Raw genomic sequence first — 21,545 nt, forward strand, 5'->3', positions numbered from 1 at the left:
GACATAAAAATTATATATAATTAAATATGAAGGGCAGCCCGGGTGGCTCAGCAGTTTAGCGCTGCCTTCGGCCCAGGGCGTGATCCTGGAGACCCGGGATCGAGTCCCGCGTCGGGCTCCCTGCATGGAGCCGCTTCTCCCTCTGCCTATGTCTCTGCCTCTCTCTCTCTCTTTCATGAATAAATAAATAAAATAATAAAAAAAGAAGTTGGGTAAAGGAAATGAAAAGGCAATCCACAAAAGAATGTACATGTTTAACCTCTACAGCAATTAAGGACCTGCCAATTAAAATGAGGTTTTTATTTTTCCTATTTTCATGATGAAAACTTTCGAAGACTACAGTGCTCAATCCTGGCAGGGTGTGGGGAAGCAGGCACTGTCCTGTGTTGAATGGGTGGATTGTTCCCACACCGGTGGGAAGGAGGATGGCGAGCGAGGGAAGGGGGTTCAGTCATCAGCAGTGGAGAGCATAGTGCCTGAAGGACATGGCTGTGGTCCTATCTGGCCTGGCTGGAGAGTGGATAAAGTCCTTGTTGGGCTAGGAGAGCAAGGAGAAACAGATCCAAGAATTAGGATTAGGAAAGAGTGATCATTTTTTTTAAAGATTTTATAGATTTATTCATAAGAGACACAGAGAGAGGCAGTAGTCTTATTCCTACTTGCAGAAATACAAACACAAAGGGAACAGATTCGGGGAGATTGCACGGTGTTCCTGAAACCCCACAGCTAGCAAACTAAGATCGGAGCTCTCACTGTTCCTCCACCTGCCCTGACGGGCGCCTTCACTCCGTGCGCCACACGGACATGTCAGGCCCGGCTTGTCTCTACCACCGCATTGCACATCCTGATATCAATGCTGAAAATAAATACAATTTTTAGAAGTATAAATGTGTGCTGGCTAATGAGTGGATTCTTGGGATGCTCTGTAACATTCAAAGGCATGAGCACAAAAGAATTTATGAAGGTAAAGGTGATTGTGATGGCATCAGAAATCACTCTTTCCTGGGATGCCTGGGGGGCTCAGTGGTCGAGCGTCTGCCTTCAGCCCAAGGCGTGACCCCAGGGTCCTGGGATCGAGTCCTGCATCAGGCTTCCCTCAGGGACCCTGCTTCTCCCTCTGCCTGTGTCTCTGCCCCTCTCTCTGTGTCTCTCAGGAATAAATAAATAAAAGACTACTTACCTTTACAATGTTGTTGGGATTAAGTAAAATTACGTCTGTGAAATCCCAGAATTAGTGCGTGCTCAGTAGCAGTGGAGCCCTCCGGCGTGGAGAACCATCGCGGGGCTGCTTACTGTTGGCGGCCCCTCACATCCCCACGTGCCCTGGCTCCACTCGGGGCAGGCCGCGTGGCCTCACGCTGGAGGGTCTTGCTAACCCTTGACAAAGGGTTGGGGGGGAAAAAAGAAAATGAGCTGCTTCCTACTTTGTTGTTCTTCAGGCTGAGAGGAAGCCTGTGACTTCTTGTAAAATATTGGTGGGTCCAGCCCAGCAGGGCTTCCCTTCACCGCCCTGGCCACACAGGCGCCTGTGCTGCAGTTTGCATAAAACTTAGGGATTATGTGACCCCATCTGGTGAGGAAATGGGGAGTGGAAGCGGCAGGCAAACAGGAGCCCAACAGCCTCCTGATTCACTTTGATCAAACCGCAGTGGCAGCTCCTAAATGCAGGTGGGCGGCAGAGTTGGGGGCTTACCTGCGGGCCGCGACACTAAGGTCACAAACCACATGTTGAGGCTGAGCGCGGAGGTCAGGGACGAAGGCCCGTAAGCAGCAGGGGCAGGGTGGAGGCGAGACAGTGCCGTCCCACGTGGAGACAGGCGCGGTGAGTCCGGGCCTTCGGGCAGCGCTGCCGTCGTCGTTACTCTTGTCTTTTTGAGAGGCCGTGTGGTGTGTCAGGAAAACAACAAAAAAAAGATGACCCACATCGGAAATGGAAGCTCAAGACCTTAATTTCCCCACCGGAAGTGCCACTTCCCAGTTAGTGGCCCTCAAACCTTAACGTGCCTCAAAATCACCCACCGGCTGGGACGCCTGGGGGGCTCAGCAGTTGAGCATCTGCCTTTGGCTCAGGGCGTGACCCCGGGGACCGGGATAGGAATGGAGTCCCTTATCAGGCTCCCTGCAGGGAGCCTGCTCCCCCCTCTGCCTGGGTCTCTGCCTCTCTCTGTGTGTGTCTCTCAGGAATAAATAAATAAAAATCTTAAAAAAAAAAATCACCCGCCGGGCTTGGCAAGACCCAGACCCAAGAGCCCACCCTCAGAATTTAGGCCTCGAGGACGTGCATCTCTAACACACTCCCAAGTGATGCTGGAGCTGCAGGTGCAGGTGGGCTCTGGGAAGTGCCACCCAAGGTGATTTTTGGAGGAGGCACAGTCCTGTTGCTAACGGGTCCCTCCGCCGCCAGAAGATGAATTTGTTCCCCTGCATCTACCCGCCCCGGGATCAGTCTTTTCTAGTTTAAAAAAAAAAAATCATTATCTCAATTTCCTTTGTTCACAACAAGGGATTTAGGGATGCCTGAGTGCTCAGTAGGTTAAGCGTCTGACCCTTGGTTTCGGCTCCGGTTGTGGTCTTGTGGGCCTTGGCATTGATCCCGATCCTGGAGTAGGGCTGTGTGCTCAGCGTGGTCTGCTTGCAGTTCTCTCCCTCCCCCGACTCACACACGCACTCTCTCTCTCAGACGGATCTTTAACCCCTCCCCCCCAGAAAATAACCAAAGGGTTTATCAACTACAACAAAAATGGCAGTTTTAATAGGGGTCCATTGAAGTCCAGGTTAGTAATCCCCCAGACTGGTTGAACTTTGGAAAAATCCGGAAAGCTGGTGGGCAGGGAAGGCAGGAAGGAAGGGGTAAGGGAACAAAGGCAGCCACCCAGGCTTCACACCTGGAAACTCTGGTTTTGCTGGTTCGGGGTGGGGTCCTGGCAGGAGCCTGCGTGACTCTGACTGGCAGCCAGTTCTGAGAACCGCAATTCCGCGTCACTGGGTCTCACATTGGCTGGCACGTTGGGAGCACTTGGAAAGTCAAAAAAAAGAAAAAAAAATGCTGATACTTTTGTCCCATTTTTCAAAGATTCTGATTCACAGCGGGAGGCAGCCAGGGCAGCCGGCCTCTCGGTGTCCTGGGGCTGCTTCTCCGTGTCCCTTGCCGGTAAGTGTAGCTAGCACAGCAGCTCGGCGCTGGCGGTCCCCTCCCCACGCTCTCGGCCAGTGCTTGTCGTGGGCCCGGAGCGGCCCCGCGGCACCTGGGGCTCTAGAGGCAGTGGCCCGGAGTGTGGGCAGGAAGGCTGGGGCCCAGGGCCAGGGCAGGCGCCGTCACAGCCCCCCTTGGTCCCCGGGCCGCCCGGAGCCAGGTGTGCGCTCCTTGCCAGCTGATGGATTTGAGTAAAAGAAGCCACGACTGGGGTGCAGGGCCTGGGCTGCAGCCGCGGGCTCTGTGGAAGTGGCCGGGCCGGGCAGCAGGCGGAAGGCGGCCCGGGGTGCCAGGCGAGGGCATGCAGTCAGGGGCCGCGAGCAGCACGCGGCTGTGTGGGAGAAACAGGGGTCCTCCCCTTGGATGCTTTGCCTTGGGGCTTGTCGTCGCAGCAGGTGGCCCCACAGGTCTGAGGTCCACAGCCTGCGGGGAGACAGGGAGACAGCACCTGCCCCCGAGCCCGGGCAGAGTCCTGGTGAGGCTGAGGCAGTCAGCGGGGGCTTCCTGGAAGCAGACACGGCTGCTGGATTGCGGGGAAACGGTTGGTTTGCGGATATAGTGGGGCGAGGGTTTCAGCCTGGGCAGGGCCTGATGTGGACGGAGGCAACATGTGGAGTACTGGGGGTTTTTTGTTTTTCAGGGTTTTTTTTTTTAATATTTTATTTATTTGAGAGAGGGAGAGAAGCCCAAGCAGACTCCACGCTGAGACCGGACCGGGACGGGGGCTCCGTGTCACGACCCTGAGACCACGACCCGAGCTGAGGTCAAGAGCTGAAGGCTGATGGGCCGAGCCCCCCAGGCGCCCCCCGAGCATTATTAATGGGCAAGTCGTGGGGTGGGGAGTGGCGAGATGCCTGGAGAGCTGAGCAGGGGTGATGGCTCCATCAGGCCGGGCTCTGGGAGCTTGAATTTGGTCGCATGGAGCTGTGGTGGGCAGACCCCGCTGGTGACCGGGAGGCCTGGTGGGCCCGTGCTGGGTTTTGGCCACGTGGGCAGGCAGAGAGGTTGGCTGCTAAGGCAGCGTGGCAGGAGTGGACGGTAGCAGACAGACGCCTTGGAGTTGGCCCACGGGCTTGGAGGTAACCAGGCCTCCACCCCCTTTTAAAAGGAACATTTAGGTTTCAGAGACTGGCTTTTGTGCAATCTTCATCCCGGAGTTTGTTGTTGGAGCACAGCTACTAGCGTGCATCGGGTCAGCGAGAGTATGGCCCTCGCCGGGGGCCTGGCTGGCTCAGGCTGTAGAGCACGCAGCTCTTGATCTTGGGGTTGTGAGTTTGAGCCCCACATTGGCTGTAGAGATTGCTCAAAATGGAAAAAAAAATCTTAAAAAAAAAAGGAGCGTTACCAATGCCAGGTGCCGCACTTATTTTTTTGTGCCATAAGTCACCTCAAATCTCAAGTAGTAATAATAATAATGGCAACAAATGAGGCATAACGAGATGTATTGTCATAGCAGGTACTTAGTGATATGTTTTTCCTAAAACTTGATAAAAATACACGTTTACATTTGCCTTGCCTGCAAAATAAAATTAATAGGCATGAATTCCTCGGAGTGAAGACAAGATTGGTCAAGGGTGAACTACAAGCGCCAATAGTGAGTGTCTACTACAAATAAGCAAGTCAGCAAAGGAGCTTAAAGTAAAGCACATCCTCGGGCCAGGAATAATAATTTGCTGGAAATTCTGTTGGGAAAGCACTAGCTTTTGAAGCAGATCCTCTCATTGCCTTGGAAGATCAGCCATAGGGTTTCCAGGTGTCTTGTTTGGAACCAAACGCTTACTTAGTATTTGAGCTCTCCGACCACCATAAAAATATGACACACATGACAATAGTTTTCCCCCTAAATTACATGTCTTCTTATGTTGTGAGCTGACTTCGCTGAAATGAAGAACCCAAGCTGTCATAGAGTCTCCCCATTAAACATTTCATATCACGATGAAGTAGATTATATTTTCCAGAGACGGTGGTAATAATATCTCCCCCCCACACACACTTTTTATGTGGTGGCTTTGCCACCCTGCCCATTGGGGGGGGTCGTCTGTGTTCCTCTCTTAAGAATTAAATTGTGCCTCCCTCCAAATTCACGTGTTGGGGTCCTAATCCTCGGCACCTCGGGAGAGGAACGTATTTCGACAGTCTACACAGAGGTCGTCAAGGTAAAGCCATCAGGGTCGGTCCTGATCCCGGATGCCTCGTGTTGTGAAAAGCCGCAGGTCTGGGCCCAGAAGCCCACCAGGAGGGATGACAGCGAAGTGAAGAGACACGGGGGAAGACGGCCACCCATACGCCGGGAGACAGGCCTGGCTCGGGCCTCTGCCCCACGACTGGAGAGAGAACTGGTCCTGCGATGGCTGGTGGACGTCTGGCTCCTGTCGTCTCTGCGGTGTAGCTTCCCGGCCTGTGGCCCTAACAAGGGGACACGGGTCCCCTTCCTTGACGCTGGGGGACTAGTGAGTGCTGTGGAGATGCTCCTGGTTGTTTCGGGAACATTCATATACCAAATCCTTCCGTAGCCGTATACTTTCATTTATCTTGGGCCCACAGCTAGACGTGGAATGCCTGGGTCGTGGGGTAGGCCTAGACTTAACTTTTTAAGATTCTGCCAAATGTCTTTCAAAGTAGTTGTACCATTTTATCTTCTCACCAGAAGATACTTAGGAAATTCAGTGGGTGTGCTGGGACAGTTGGATGTACACGTGTAAACGAAGAATAAAAAATAAAATAAAAAATAGCCTCTAATCACATGCCATGTACAACCTTTTACTCAGAATGGATCCCTGACCTAAATTAATGTAAAGCCTAAAGCTATAAAACTCCGAGGAGAAACCACTTTGAAATATTGAGAATGGGTTAAGATTCCATGGAGAATGTGGTGTTTGAGCCACGCCTTGCAGCACGGGGGACCGGAGGGACTTGGTGGCAAACTGGACGTTGTGATGTGAGGAAGGAGGCCGTGGAACCTCACGTCTTGACCAGTTCTTGCTGCCAACATGGCAAGATGTGCCACAAGGAGTGACGAGGACTACAGAAGGAACAGGGCCTGCCAGAGTCAGGGAGAAACATCGAGTTCTCAGCTCAGGGTCCAGGAGACCCGCCCAGCAGGCCGCGAGGAGCATGACCCTGCGGCGCGTGGACAAACGGGGAGGGACATAGGAATTTTCAAGGCCTTGGGCAACAGCTGATGGCGTGAGGGGGGTGGCCTCACGTGGCACGGCCTACAGACCGAGGCCGCGCCGAAGACACAGTCTTGGGGACGCCAACACTGAGGTGATGACAGAGGGCAAAAAAGAAAAAAAAAAACGAAGTTGGAGCAACATAAAAAATGCCGCAGACAGACCAGCCTGACTCTCCTTGACACCGAATACAGGCTGAGGCCGACTCCGGGAACCACGAGGCACCATCTTCCTGGTGGGCCCGGAATCCATCACTTCCCGCCGCCACCGCCGCCGCTGCCTGGGCGTGTGCCCCGGGCCAGGCCCGCTGGGCTGTAACGGCTTCCTAAGCTGCCTTCCTGGTGCTTCCCTTGCTTGGCACAGCGTGTTCTTTCTTTCCTTTTTCTTTTCTTTTCTTTACTTTTTTTCTTTTCTTTTCTTTTTTTTTAAAGATTTTATTTACTTGAGAAAGAGCAAGCACAAGCAGGGGCCGGGCAGGCAGAGGGAAACCGAGGCAGCCTCCTTGCCGAGCAGGGAGCCCCACGCGGGGCTCGATCTCAGGAGCCTGGGATCACGACTTGAGCCGAAGGCAGACACTCAGCAGACTGAGCCCCCGGGCACCCTGACATAGGGTGTTCTTAATAGAGCAGCCAGGAATCCTCTATGGGATTTAAGGATTTGAGCTCCTGCAGGTCACCTCTCTGCGCAACACCTTGCAGTAGCTCTTCAAACACAGGTCCCACCTGCACGGTCACCCCCTCCCATCCCACAGCCCTTTGGCCTCATCTCCTATTCTAGGATTTTGTCCCATCCTCCCTCTTGCTCTCTCCGCTAGACTGTGCTGGCCTGCTTGCCACTCCTTGACTATGACCAAGCATGTTCCTGCCTCAGGGCCTTTGCCCTAATTGTTCCTCCTTCTCGGAATTCTCTTCCCCTAAATATCCAACTCTATCATTTTTCTGGTCTTCATTCTCTGTTTAAAATCGTAACCTACCTGACCCTTTCCACACTATACCCACTGCCCCCGGCCCTCTTACCCTCTTTTTTATTTTCCCCCGCAGTGTCTGTTACCTTGTAGCATGTGATAGAAGGAAGTAATTAACTAACATATTCATTTTTAAAAGATGTGTTTATTTATTTGAGAGACAGACAGCGAGAGAGAGAGAGAGAGAGAGAGAGAGAGAGAGAGAAGCAGACTCCCCACTGAGTGAGGAGCCCCATGCAGGGCTCTATCCCAGGACCTCGAGATCATGACCTGAGCCAAAATCAAGAGTTGGACTCTTAACCCTACTGAGCCCTTCATTTTGCATATTTTTATGATCTCTCTCTCTTGCTCAATAAATAAAACTCCTTGAACTAGGATTTTGCCCTTTCCAGCTGCTTTTGGGAGACTCCCTCCAATGGGTCTTCAAACCCAGTGCGTTCGTCAGCTGTATCCATTCTGCTGTGTGTTCCATCTGTTTGTTCTTTATTTTATCTATTGTATTTTCCATGCTTAATGTTTCCACTGGGATTTTTTTTTGAAAATTATTTATTTTTCTTGCTTGATTTTACTAATAAGTTCCCTTTTGACCTTAATATATTTATCATGCTTATTTAAAATTCTTAGTGTCTGTTCCAATAATTATGCTTCAGATGATATAAACTGTTCAGCTTGCAGTCTTTCTTTTACACTAGTGGTGCTTCTCAGGTGTCACAACTTAGCAATTTGGAAATTGTGCATCATGAATAGTTAGGAAAACAGAAAAGTACAACAGAAATAACAAAATAAAAAAGAAGAAATAACAAAATAAAAACCACCATATAATCCCACCTTCCAGAAATAACCAATTGAACTTTTTTGTTTCCTCCCAGTCGTACTATTTACATGTATTATATTAAATATATAAAATAAATATATGTAAATAAATATAATATTACATGTATAATTATATTAAAATTTTTCTATCTGGATTTTTCATTTACCATTTAAGTTTTTTTTCAAGTTATTAAAATTGCTCACAGACCTCATGTTTTTACTGAAGTGTAATTAATATACAGTGTTATATTCGTTTCAGGTGCACAATACAATGTTTCGACCACTTTATACATTGCTCAGTGCTCATCAAGATAAATGTGCTTGGCCTTCGTGCAATGACATCCTCCCCACAAACCACGTGTCCCTCTCCAGGACCTCCTCCACTCAGCTCCAGAAGAGGAGGAGAGGAAGCACAAGGAGAAGTCCCTGGTGCACGGCCCCAATCCCAACCTCACGGATGTGATATGCCCAGGATGCTGCAAGATCACGGCTGTCGTTAGCCATGCGCAGTGGTAGCTTGTGTGTTGACTGCTCCATGGTCTGTTTGCCACCTGCAGGAGGAAGAGGACGCTCCTTCACACCGATGCAGCGCTGCATGCACCCAGAATCAAGAGGAGCGGGAAACCATCCCAATGAGCACATAGTTTTTTTTAAGATTCTATTTCCAAGTTGACACTGAAGGTGGAGCTCAAACTCACAATCCTAAAATCACATGTTCTACTGAGTAGGCCAGCCTAGTGCCCACCCCCACCCTACCCCGCTGCCACCATAAACACATTTTGGATTAAAAAAAAAAGTGAAGTGTACTCTTATTCCCTTTATCACTGATTTCCATTATCCCATCCACTACCCCTCTGGCAACCACCAGTTTATTCTCCATAGTTTTGAATCAGTTTTTTTGTTTGTTTGTTTGTTTTTTTCTTTTCTTCTTCCTTCGTTTGTTCTGTTCCTTGAGTTCTACACATAAGAGGATTCATACGGTATTTATCTTTCTCTGACCGACTTCTTTCACTGAACATTATGTGGTCTGGATCCATCCACATTGGTTGCAAATGGCAAGATCTCATTCTTTCTTCTGGTTGGACATACACACCACACCCTCCTCATCCACTCATCCGCGGAGAGATGGTTGCATTGCCTCTGTGGCGTGGCTGCTGTAGATAATGCTGCAATAGACAGAGGGGTGCACCTACCTTTTTCACTGAGTGTTTTCATTGTCTTTGAGAACCTGGTAGTGGAATTTCTGGATAATATAGTGTTTCTATTTTTAATGTTATGAGGACCCTCCATCCTGCTTTCCACAGCAGCTGCAACAATTTGCACTCCCACCAACAGTGGACAAGGCTTCTTTTTCCTCCGCATTCTCACCAATCCTTGTTGTTTCTTGTCTTTTTGAATCTAGCCATTCTGACAGGGTGTGAGGCTCATACTGGTTTTGATTTGCATTTCCCCAATGATGAGTGATGTTCCACATCTTTCCAGGTGTCTGTGGGCCTTCTGGATGTCTTCTCTGGGAAAATGTCTATTCAGGTCCTCCGCCTATTTTTCAAATTGGATTGTTGCCCTTGTTTTACTGTTTTATTGTTGGTTTCCTCCACTGTGCAAAAGCTTCTTATTTTTGTGTAGTCCCAATAGTTTAATCTTGCTTTTGTTTCCTTTCCCTGTGGAAACATCTAGAAAAATGTTTCTATGGCTGATGTCAAAGAAAGTACTGCCCATGTTTCCTTCCAGGAGTCTTATGGCGTCAGGTCTCACATTTGATGGTCTCTAATCCATTTAGAATTTACTCTGTGTATGGTGTCAGAAAGTGGTCTAGTTTCATTCTTTTGCACGTAGCTGTTCAGATTTCCCAGCACCATGTGCGGAAGAGAATGTCTTCTCTGTTGTATATTCTGGGCTCTTTTGTCTTAGATTGATTAACCATATAAGTCTTGGGTTGAGTTCTGGGTTCTCTCTTCTGTCCTGTTGATCTCTGTGTCTACTTTTGTGCCAGTATCATGCTGTTTTGGTTACCACAGCTTTGTAGTGTATCTTGAAACCTGGGATTGTGATACTTCTAGTTTTGTCCTTCTTTTTCAAGATTGCTTTGGCTATTTGGGTTCTTCTGTGGTTCCCTCCAAATTTTAGTGTTATTTGTTCTGTTTCTGTGAAAAATGATGTTGGTATTTTGATAGAGGTTGCATTAAATCTGTAGGGGCTTTCGGTGGTACAGACATTTTAACAATATCAGTTCTTCTAATCCATAGCATGGGATATCTTTCTATTTGTGTCATCCTCAATCACTGTGTTATCTACGATCAATGTTTTATAGGTTTTGGAGTTCAGGTCTTTCACTTACTGGGTTAAGTTGATTCCCAGTATTTTATTATTTTTGGTAAAAGGGATTGTTCCCTTACTTTCTCTTTGTGCTGCTTCATTATTAGGTATACAAATGCAATGGATTTCTGTATATTAATTTTGTATCCTGTGACTTTACTGGATTCATTTATTAGTTCTAGTAGCTTTTTGGTAGTCTAGGGTTTTCTGTATATGCTATCATGTCATCTGCAAATAGCGAAAGTTTTCTTCTTCCTTATCAATTTGGGTGCCTTTTATTTCTTTTTCTCGCCTGATTGCTAGGACTTCCAGTCACAGACTTAACTATTCACGATTGCAAATGATTTTGTTTTGAGGATATATAGTAATACATTTAACTCTTGGGCAGTTAGAATGTTTACAACTTTTTCCCTTTTAAAATATCACTGCAACAAACATTTTTTGGTACATACATCTCTGTTCACATTTCTGGTTATTTTCTTAGGATGCAATCCTAGAGTAAGTGATTCAAAGAGAACAGACACTTAAGATCCAGTTCCCAAATTGTTTGCCAGAAGGTTTCTATCACTTTACACAGGAAGTGTATGATACAGATCCTTCTGTTACACCCATCGTGATCATGTTCTTTGCTAATTTGACAGAGGAAAATGGCATTTCACCTTTTTCTAACTTGCATGTCTTTTGTTACCGGTGATCATTCATTATTTTTATTTATTCTTCTGTAAATTTGGGGTTCAGGCCCTTCCTCAGTTTTTTTTCTGCACTAGAAGGCTAGCCAACCAAAGCTTTCTAGCAAAGGCAATTTGTTCACACATCCCTCTAATGAAAAATGTTGAGGTGCCTTCCACACAGGGGTCCATGTTTGTGTTCCACCTCAGCTACCCTCCCGGATGTCCCCACCGGATTGGTGCCAAGTCGTGGTGTCAGATGGAGGGCTGGCTCTGAGGGTGGAGATCGAGATGTTTTGGTGTTTGCATAGGTAGAGCAGAGGGGTGACAGTTCAGCCTTGGTTTAAGCCTGGACACCAGGCAACAGAGTGTAAGTGTGCACACGTGTGTGTATTTGTGTGTGTAATAGATAAGCTCAGTCACTCTATACTCCTTTTTTTTTGTCACTGTATGCCAATTTTTTTAATTTTTTAAATTTATTTATGATAGTCAGAGAGAGAGAGAGAGAGAGAGAGAGGCAGAGACACAGGCAGAGGGAGAAGCAGGCTCCATGCACCGGGAGCCCGACGTGGGATTCGATCCCGGGTCTCCAGGATCGCGCCCTGGGCCAAAGGCAGGGGCTAAACTGCTGCGCCACCCAGGGATCCCTGTATGCCAATTTTAAACACACAAAAAATGCAATTAATGATGAGGCTTTCTCATGGTCTTATACGGGATCCTTTTTATTTTCAATGTGTCTGGATAGCTGTACCCCTCAAATCACTTTAGAGAGGCCTTGTTCATCCCAAGCAGAGAGGTTCCTCTTCACATTTCCCCTGGGTGAACTGTGAATAAAATAAGAAATAAATGTACTCTTTCTAGATATAGTAATGTTATTGTTTTCAATTCTCATATTAGAATTAAAAATAATAAATCTATTTCCAAGAAGTTAACTTATTAAACAGTGTAAGTAAATGCTAGAAGATTACAGAACTACAAGCATGTGCTCTTGAGAGTCTTATATGGAAGGTGGTCCCGCCCCGAAATGGGGGACTCCTCTCTGGGAGATGTGTGTATTTTGCAGTTTAATTCCTGATAAATACATCTCTTGAACTTTCGACTTGGGGGTACAAGATTTAAACATGCACCACTGCAGACCACTGAGATCAGAGCTAACTAAAGAAGTCTCTGTTTGGTGTGCGTTGGGGCAGGAGGGTGAGTCCAGGTTAACTGTGGTAATGAAAATTCCTGAGTCAGTGTAAATAATTTCGCTGTTATAAAACACAGATTTAGACCTTTCTGACATTCTGAATTCTTGAGGATTTCTGAATCCTGCTCAGAGGCCATGAAATGCTTGTTTAAGGAGCTGTTGCCCAAGCACAGACTGCTTAGTAAGACCCAGAAGGCCACTAAAATATCTTCTTCTCAACTCCCGACTACACTGCTGGAGACCCATCATTTGAAACTCGATTATGACATTTTATAACAGAATTCCCAGATTAATGGGCAGCCCCGGTGGCCCAGCGGTTTAGTGCTGCCTTCAGCCCAGGGCTTGATCCTAGAGACCCGGGGATCGAGTCCCACATTGGGCTCCCAGCAGGGAGCCTGCTTCTCCCTCTGCCTGTGTCTCTGCCTCTCTTTCTCTGTCTCTCATGAATAAATAAATAAAATCTTAAAAAAAAAAAAAAGAATTCCCAGATTAAAATAGTACCTACTCTTGGGAGAGGTACCACTACCCTCAGCCAGGAATCCCTTGTCTTGAGCTTATTTTCAGACTACCTAACTGGCCCTGGAGAAGCACATTTAGGGGGTGGAAAGAGCCTGGCCCGTGGAGTCCTGTGTTGGGAGAGGCAGCTGGAACCGGGACGTGATGACAGAAGGCTCTGCTCGCCATCACGACCTCTTAACACGTAGCAGCACCTGTGCAAGCCTGATTGCTCAGCCATCACTTGGAGGTACCCACTGCACTGGCTACTGTGACCTCGACATTAGCTTGGTGGTGTGTGTGAACCAACCCTCATGGCACAACCATTAGACCCCTAGAGAATGCGGAAGCAGAGGGACCTGGATGGCCAGAGAAGCATGTGAAGGTCATCTCAGGCCTCTGGGGATTTAGGACAGGTGAGAAGGCAGAAAAGGAATTTAAAAGTGTGTGTGTGTGTGTGTGTGTGCGCGCGCGTGTGCGCGTGCGCACGTGCAGGTGTCTGGGGGAAAATATTCACAATATTCACAAATATTCTGGTGGAGTCTTAACTCCTCCTGCTTAAAATCGAAGACGATGTGCAGAGTGTGAGTCTCCAAGTCTCAGGATTGTGAGCAAGTTGAGGTTACAAATCCAGAAGCGGGGGCGGGGGGGGGGGACTATTGCTGTGACTTCACTAATGTGTGTCCTCTCTTAGGACCATGGAGTTCCCTTGAGGATTTCTGGGGTAAGAAAGGCGCAGGACAGTGACAAGCACACCCTTACTGGGCGCATGTGGAGTCTCACAGAGAGCTGGGTGCGTGGAGGTTCACCAAGGAACAGAAAAGGAGAGAACCACCCCAACGTCCCTTGGTGGACAAATGGACGCACAAAATGTGGCATCTATATAGGAAAGAGTGTTATTCAGCCTTGAAAAGGAATGAAGTTCTGATACATGCTACAAGGTCTACAAGTCTCTACAAGTCTACAAGTAGAGACCGCCTGTCAAGAGGACAAAGGTGGTGCTGCTCTACTTTTGTGAGGCGGCCAGAGGGGTCAGATTCATAGGGACGAGGTGGACTAGTGCTTGCCCCGGCTGGCGGCGGGGGCAGGACCCTGGGGTTACTGTTTAGTGGGTCCAGTTTCAGTCTGGGATGATGGGAACGTTCTGGAAATGGATAATGTGATTGCAGCAACGTGAATATTCTCCATGTCTCTGAACTGTGCTCTTCAGTTCTTGCTCCCCTGCGGTGCCACGGTGACGCCCGGGTGTGCACGTTCCTACTGTGCGTCACTTGCCTCCGCGTAAGGCTCTGGGTCTATTCGCAGGAAAGAAATTAAAAAGTGAAAATAAAGTCAGTTGTGTGCGATGTGTGCGTTAGCTCGCGCTGACCAACAAGCAGACAAAACGCAGGGCGAGGGCGGGCTGGCTGCGGCCAGGCCAGGCCCCCAGGCGACCGGTTTGGGGTGCGGGGAGCGGGGTGGGGGTGCGGGTTGCGGTTGCGGGGTGCGGGGAGCGGGGTGCGCAGTGGAGGAGCGGAGGGCGGGGTGCGGGGTAGGGGGAGCGGGGTGTTGGTTGCGGGGTGCGGATTGCTGGGTGCGGGGAGCGGCGTGCGGGGGGTGGGGGAGCGGGGTGCGGGGTGCGGGGAGCAGGGTGCGGGGAGCGGGGAGCGCCCACCCATGGCACGGCCAGGGCCCGCGGCCCCCCCGCAGCCCCCGCCAGGCGCAAGGGAACGTGCGGAGCCCCGGTGTGAGGCTCAGCTCCCTGGCTGCCCTCCGGCCCCTCCCGGGCCCCTGGGCGCCAGCCCCCGCGCCCTCCGCCTGCGTCCCGGGCCGCCGCGCCAGGAGGGAAGCCGAGCCGGCCGCGGGCCCCGGGGACGCCCCTGCCCCGCTCTCCCCGCAGGCCGCCGCGCCGCCGCCAGGGGGCAGCCTCCCTCCCCCGCCCCGGCCCGGGGCGCCCCGCACGGTCCGTCCACGCGAGCCGGCCGCGCACCGCCCAGCGCAGCACCATCGCCGGGGCCTGGGGGGCGGCCCGGGGGTCCACGCCACCGCGGACGCTCCGCTTGGCCCAGACCCACCGAGTCCTCGCAGGTGCCCGCGCCCGCCCGCCGCCAGGTGACCCGCCATCCAAGGCTCGCGGGGAGCACACCCCAGCCAGCCCCTCTGGTGGGAGCCCTGGCAAGGGGCAGCCAGCCTCTGGCCTCCTCCCTCTTCCCTCCTCGCCCTGCTCCCTCTTCCCACTCCTCCCTCTTCTCTCCTCCCCCTCCTCCCTCCTCGGCCTGCTCCCTCCTCCCTCCTCTCTCCTCCTCCTCCCTTCTCCCTTTTCTCTCCTTGCCCTCCTTCCTCCTCCCCCCTCCTCGCCCTGCTCCCTCCTCACTCTCCTCCCTCCTCACCCTCCTTCCTCTTCCCTCCTCACTCCCCCTTCTTCCCTCTCCTCAATCCTCCCCCCTCCTCGCCCTGCTCCCTCCTCTCTCCTCGCCACCCTCCCTCCTCCCTCCTCTGCGGACAAGGTCAGGGCAGTGAGAGGGCACGAGCACCTGAAGGAGCTGCTGGCCTGCAGCCCTCTTCCTCCCAGTGCTGCTCCTAGTGCTCCGCCTGGCGCCGCGCTGTTGATTTAGCTCTCCGCGGAGCGCTTCTAAAACGGACTTGGAAGTGCCAGCGTGAGGTCCTTGTAAGGACTTGGGCCACAAGAGCAGAGCGACGTAATGACCAACGACAGAGTAGTGGTGCTGACAGTGTTGGCTCAGGTGAATGCGGAGCCCCTTGCCATGATGCCATGGTTGTGCCATTTTTCAAAGGAGAGTCACTGAGAAACCACTTATTTAGGACTTGGAGGCACCGTCACAGCTTTCAAAGACCTGTGATGGATGTTAGGGGTCATTTGTCAGCGCAACTGGTGGGTAGCTGTCCTCGGCCCAAAAAACTCGATTTTAAAAGAATTCTCAGGTTGGGGCAGTTTATTTTTGAGAGTGTGATTGATAAGAGGATTAATAAGACATTGGAAAACGCAAAGAACTGGGTGGGAAAAGTAACATGTACACAAATTCAGCTGCCGGTCGTTGCTACAGAAAGCCACTGACTTTTGATACTTAGTTTTTTCAAGTGTTCATTTTAGTCAGAAAGCTAAAAATTGGAGGTGGGTCCCCACTTTGAAACAGGAGTGCTTTAGGAAATGTAAAAATCCAAAAGGAGTGGCCGCGTGAGTGTCAATTCCACGGGCTATCAGGACCTTTGCACAGCCGCAGCAATTACTGTGGGTTGATGACAAAGATAGGAATGCTTAAAATGACATCCTGTTTGAGTTGTTTCTGCTACGCTGTCACCTGAAAAGGAAAATTGGGTTGAACAAAACTTGAATCTTATTTTACAGCATTATTTCGTTGCTTCCAGCCAGTAGCTATTGGAGATACTTAGATTTTCCAAAAAACACATTTATTTATTTATTTATGATAGTCACAGAGAGAGAGAGAGGCAGAGGGAGAAGCAGGCTCCATGCACCGGGAGCCTGACGTGGGATTCAATCCCGGGTCTCCAGGATCGCGCCCTGGGCCAAAGGCAGGCGCCAAACCGCTGCGCCACCCAGGGATCCCTCAAAAACACTTTTAAAAGCTGGTTTGAAAGTGTTCATTACCCTATTATCAAGCCTGAGTCGAGGTGTGTGTACACCTTATACACATAAGGTTACTGTGGGCTGTTGATTAGAATCTCCCTCTTACTAAGAACCACAGAGTCCCTTACCTCGTCATGAAAGAACTTTCTGAGTTGTTCCTCGTTGTTTCTGTGTGTGTGTGTTTGGGTTTTCACTGACATTTTCTACGTCTTTTCTGCATTCAACGATTACTTGCTTTATTCCCAAGAAATTTGTCAGATCCTCTCATTAGAGTGGCTTAGTTTAGCTGTCAAGTTTCTAGGGCATTCAGTTGCAGATAAGTGACCAAAACGCCAGCCCTAACCACATTTTTATTAACAGATGGCGGAAAACAAACGTCTTTGGAGAAGAACCGAAGGGGACAGGTTAAAAGGTCAGTAAACAATTATTATTGTGCTTAAACGGGGTGTGTGGGGGTGCTTCTCAGCAGATTTGCTGGGGAGCCGCGGGCCCAGGCTGAGGGAGCCGGGCCGGCCCGCGGAGCTCGGGGGCTCCCTCCATGGGGACCGCTGCTCGGGGGCGGGAGCCCCGGGGCCACGTGGCTCCTGCGGGCCTTGTGGGGGGAGGTCGGCTGGCAGCGGAGTCCCAGGGAGGAGAGGGTCAGCTGGGGGGACGGGGTGGGATGCTGAATGGTGCGGGCCGCCCCAGGGAGGGGAGGGAAGGGGAGGGTCAGCTCGGACCCGGTCAGAAAGCTGAGCGGTGCACCGGCTGCCCGGGGAGGGTAGAGGGAGGGTCAGGTCGGGGACCAGCCGGGATGCTGAGAGGTGCGGCCGCCCCGAGAAGGGGAGGGGAGGGGAGGGGAGGGCCAGCTCAGATGGGGCCGGGATGCCAAGTGGTGCGGCTGCCCCGGGGAGGAGAGGGGAGGGGAGGGTCAGCTCAGGGACCAGGCCGAATGCCGGGATGCTGCGGTGCGGCCGCCCGGAGAGGGGAGGGGAGGGAAGGGCCAGCTCCGGGGCCCGGCCGGGAAGCCCAGCGGTGCGCAGCCCCGGGGAGGGTGGGGTAGGGGAGGGCCAGCTCGGGGACGCCAGGCAGCCGCGAGGTGCGGCTGCCCGGGGAAGGGAGGGGAGGAGAGGGGAGGGGAGGGGGAGGGGAGGGGGAGGGGAGGGGGAGGGGAGGGCCAGCGCGGGCCGGGCCGGACGCCGAGCGGCGCGCAGCCCCGGGTCCCCCGCCGCGACCCGCGCGGGGCCGGTCCTCCGTGCGCTCCGACCGCGCCTGGCTTCCCGCGCCCCTGCCCGGCCCTCCGCGGCGCTGACGCGCGCACCATGTGACAGGCCGCCCGCTATAAGCCGCGGAGAGGTCCGCCCTCTCCCGGACTCGGCCGCCGCCTCGGCTCCCGCCCGCCCGCCGCCGCCGCCGCCGCCGCCCGCCGGGGAAGGTCGGCCCCGCTCGGCGCCCGGGCCCAGGCGGGGCGGCCCGAGCGGCTCCCGCGGCCGCCGGCGAGGACTCGCGGGGCGCGGCGCCGAGGCCCGAGCGTGGCGCCCCCGGGGCCGGGGCCGGGGAGCGGCGGGAGCCCCGAGCCGCGCGTCCCGATGCGGCGCCCCGCCCCCGCGCCCCCCGCGCCCCCCGCGCCCGCCGCGCCCGCCGCGCCCCCCGCGCCCCCCGCCGCCCCCGCCGCGCCGCAGCGATGACCCTGAGCGCGGAGATGCCCGGCCCCGCGGAGGACACCGACATCGACGTGGTGGGGGAGGGCGGGGCTGGCGGCGACGACGACGAGGACGGCGAGGGCAGCGGCGCCGAGGCCCCCCCGGGGCCCGGGCGGCGGCGGCGGCGCTCCTACGGCGGGGAGGACGAGCTGGACGACGAGGACGACGACGACGACGACGCGCCCCTGGCCGCGCGCCCCGCGCCCCCCGCGGCCCCCGCGACCCCGGGCCCGGCGACGACGGCGGGGGCGGCGGGCGCGGCGGGCGCGGCGGGCGCGGGGGGCGCGGCGGCGCGGAGCCCGCTGGTGAAGCCGCCCTACTCGTACATCGCGCTCATCACCATGGCCATCCTGCAGAGCCCCAAGAAGCGGCTGACGCTGAGCGAGATCTGCGAGTTCATCAGCGGCCGCTTCCCCTACTACCGGGAGAAGTTCCCCGCCTGGCAGAACAGCATCCGCCACAACCTGTCGCTCAACGACTGCTTCGTCAAGGTGCCGCGCGAGCCGGGCAACCCGGGCAAGGGCAACTACTGGACGCTGGACCCCGAGTCGGCCGACATGTTCGACAACGGCAGCTTCCTGCGGCGGAGGAAGCGCTTCAAGCGGCAGCCGCTGCTCCCGCCCCACGAGGCGCTGCTGCTGCGCGGGGCGGCGGGCGCGGGCGCGGGCGCGGCGGGCGCGGGGCCGGGGCCGGGGGCCGGGGCCGGGGCCGCCCTCTTCCCGCCCGCGCCGCCGCCGCCGCCGCCGCCGCCGCCGCCCTGCGGCTACGGGCCCTACGGCTGCGGCTTCGGCCTGCAGCTGCCGCCCTACGCGCCGCCCGCCGCGCTCTTCGCCGCCTTCCACCCGCACTCGCCGCCGCCGCCCCGCGCGCCCGCCTTCGGGTACCGGCCGCACCCGCTGGGCGCCGCCCTGCCCGCCCCGCTGCGGGCCCCGGCCGCCAAGGCGCTGGCGCGCTCGCCCTTCTCCATCGAGAGCATCATCGGCCGCAGCCTGGGCCCGGCCGCCGCGCAAGCCGTGCAGGCCTCGCCCGCGCCGGGACCCGCACCCGCACCCGCGCCCGCACCCGCGCCCGCACCCGCGCCCGCGCCCGGCGGCGCCCAGGCTGCGGGGGGCCCTGCCGCCGCGCTCACCCGCTCGCTCGCGGCCGCCGCAGCCTCCTCCGTGTCCTCGTCCGCCGCCCTGGGGACCCTGCACCCGGCCGCGGCCCTGCCCGGCGGCGACAGCTTGACCGCCCGCGTCTCTAACTGTTAAGGCCGCCCGGTTAGGGCGCTCGGCAGCCCGCAGGTAGGAACCCGCCCCGCCCCGCCCCGCCCGGCGCGCGCGCGGCCCCCGCCGGGGACTGCCCGGGGTGCGCCCTGCGCTGCGGCGCGGCGCGGCCCGGCCCCTCTATTTATAAAAAGCCGCCCCGAGGCTGCAGCCCCCCCGGCCCGGCCCTGGAGGAACAGGGGGCCCGCCGCCGGCCCTCCCTTGTGTAAGCGCAAGGGCCTTCCTCCGTTTGTGGGAACTTTTTTATTGATCACTTCCTAAATCTAAGCCTTTTGGAGGTCTAGAGAGTCTCAGGTCCAGGCGTTTAAAAAATACCAGTAATGTTCAAAAGAGTGATACACAGACACTAAAGGTCCTGAAGAGCGCCAGCGAAGCAATAGTTTTTATATTCGAGGACTCTTGTCTGGTGTACTTTTTTCATACAAATATGGGGGGGAAATGATTAACGTGTTTACACAAGGAACAACAACAACAAAAAAGTCAAAATGATCGTTTCTTATTTTAACCTGTGTTTTTGTATCATAATAGACACGCGGGATTTTTATTTTGTACTTGCTGCGTATTCTTTACAAGGAGTATTGTAAATTTTACTGGCAATTATTATTGTGCTATTCTAATGTAAGATTTTTACACTTTTTTCAGAAATAAAATGCTTAATTTTCAAAGAAAATCCACCAAAAAAATTGACTCCAGTCGTCCCCTTCTTAGTTTATTTTCTTTTCTGTTAAAAAAAAAAAAGATTTCTGTGGGAATGAAGTAGGAACCCGACATAGAATAGGAAATTTTATTTTCAGAGAGGATTTTTAAAGAGCATCACGGCATCATTTTTCATTTCTGCTTTCCAGGTCAAAGTCAGTGCAAGAAATCAGAAATTACTTCTAAATGGTGACAATAAAATAAGCTACTTTAATAGACATTTTCAGACTTCCGTTCCATTTTGAAGAGCACTGGGGCTGTTGAAATTGATGCCACAGTCACCCTCAGATATTTTTGCAGAACTTTTAATTTTTTTCCCCGAGTTTCCCACTTTAACTTTCACTTCCCTTTGAGCACAATACTGTATCTGTAAAAATTCTGCAACCTGACAGTTATATTGTAATGAAAGCAGCACGAGCAAATAGGCAATCTTTAGTCCTTGCAAATTTAATAGATACAAGTAGCTTTGAAGTCCTGAATAATATTTACCTGTGTAAAATAAACTTTATTTGAAAGCTCTAGTATTTAAAGCTACTATTTTCTTGAAAGAAAAGATGTTTAGGAATTGCATAAAGAAGTTTTTATTTTAAACATTTTTTTTAATTTTTATTTATTTATGATAGGCACACAGTGAGAGAGAGAGAGAGGCAGAGACACAGGCAGAGGGAGAAGCAGGCTCCCTGCACCAGGAGCCCGACGTGGGATTCGATCCCGGGTCTCCAGGATCGCGCCCTGGGCCAAAGGCAGGCGCTAAACCGCTGCGCCACCCAGGGATCCCCAAGAAGTTTTTATTTTAAAAGGCAAACAGTGAAACTCTAAATGAGTAACGTAGAGTATGTAAGAGAAATCTTCAATTTTAGCATAGTACACGCTTTAAGAATAAAAATGAAAGTGTATCAGTGTTTATTGAAGTAATTATACAGCTTTTGTGATTTAGGGTTTCTTTTTTTTCAAATTTTGAGTATTTTCATTAACTACTTGTTGCAGGCAATTTCTAGTTATGTGAAAAAATATGAGACTCTAGTTTTGATAACTATAGATATTTGCCACGGGCTACAAATAAAACCAAAGCATATGTAATACGTAATTTAAACACTTAATATCAGTGAGTTGCAGAGGAGGTTAAATATGTTTATCAAATTCTTTTCCAAAAGCCTAGACAGGTATGTACCTGAAGATCTGCACCACTAACCTATCAAGTTAATGAAGACTGAATTATAGGCCAATATTTTTGCAGTGACAGTCGCTCTTGACGCCCTGGCCTCGTGTGCCTCTTTAGGGAGGAGAAACTGGACTCTTACAGCCTTAAAATTAAGTCCTGGGTTTTTTCCTATCAAGCATTTGGAGAAGATTAAGTAAGAGTTCAGACATACCCTCAAAGTTCACCACTGACTATGCAGATACAAATGGAAACATTGTTAGACCAGAACCTTATATGCAAAAGTTACTTTTACCCTAGCCCGGCTGGCTGCCAGAGAGGAACCCCCGGGGGCTGGGATGTCCGG

The 21,545-nt window shown here is 52.5% G+C and overlaps 1 protein-coding gene across 1 annotated transcript in view; it reads left to right on the forward strand.

Annotated features, from left to right (window-relative positions):
• The first annotated feature begins 18,032 nt into the window (after nucleotides 1–18,032).
• Nucleotides 18,033–21,545, forward strand: part of FOXD1 (forkhead box D1) — a 37,760-nt gene continuing 34,247 nt past the window's right edge. Inside the window, exon 1 of the mRNA XM_055332180.1 lies at nucleotides 18,033–19,362. Within this exon, the coding sequence (XP_055188155.1) occupies nucleotides 18,061–19,329 (1,269 nt within the window). The 5' untranslated portion in view covers nucleotides 18,033–18,060 and the 3' untranslated portion in view covers nucleotides 19,330–19,362. The remainder of the gene's footprint in view (nucleotides 19,363–21,545) is intronic.

Source organism: Nyctereutes procyonoides, unplaced genomic scaffold, assembly GCF_905146905.1.
Source record: "Nyctereutes procyonoides isolate TBG_1078 unplaced genomic scaffold, NYPRO_anot_genome, whole genome shotgun sequence".
NCBI classification, from domain to species: domain Eukaryota; kingdom Metazoa; phylum Chordata; class Mammalia; order Carnivora; family Canidae; genus Nyctereutes; species Nyctereutes procyonoides.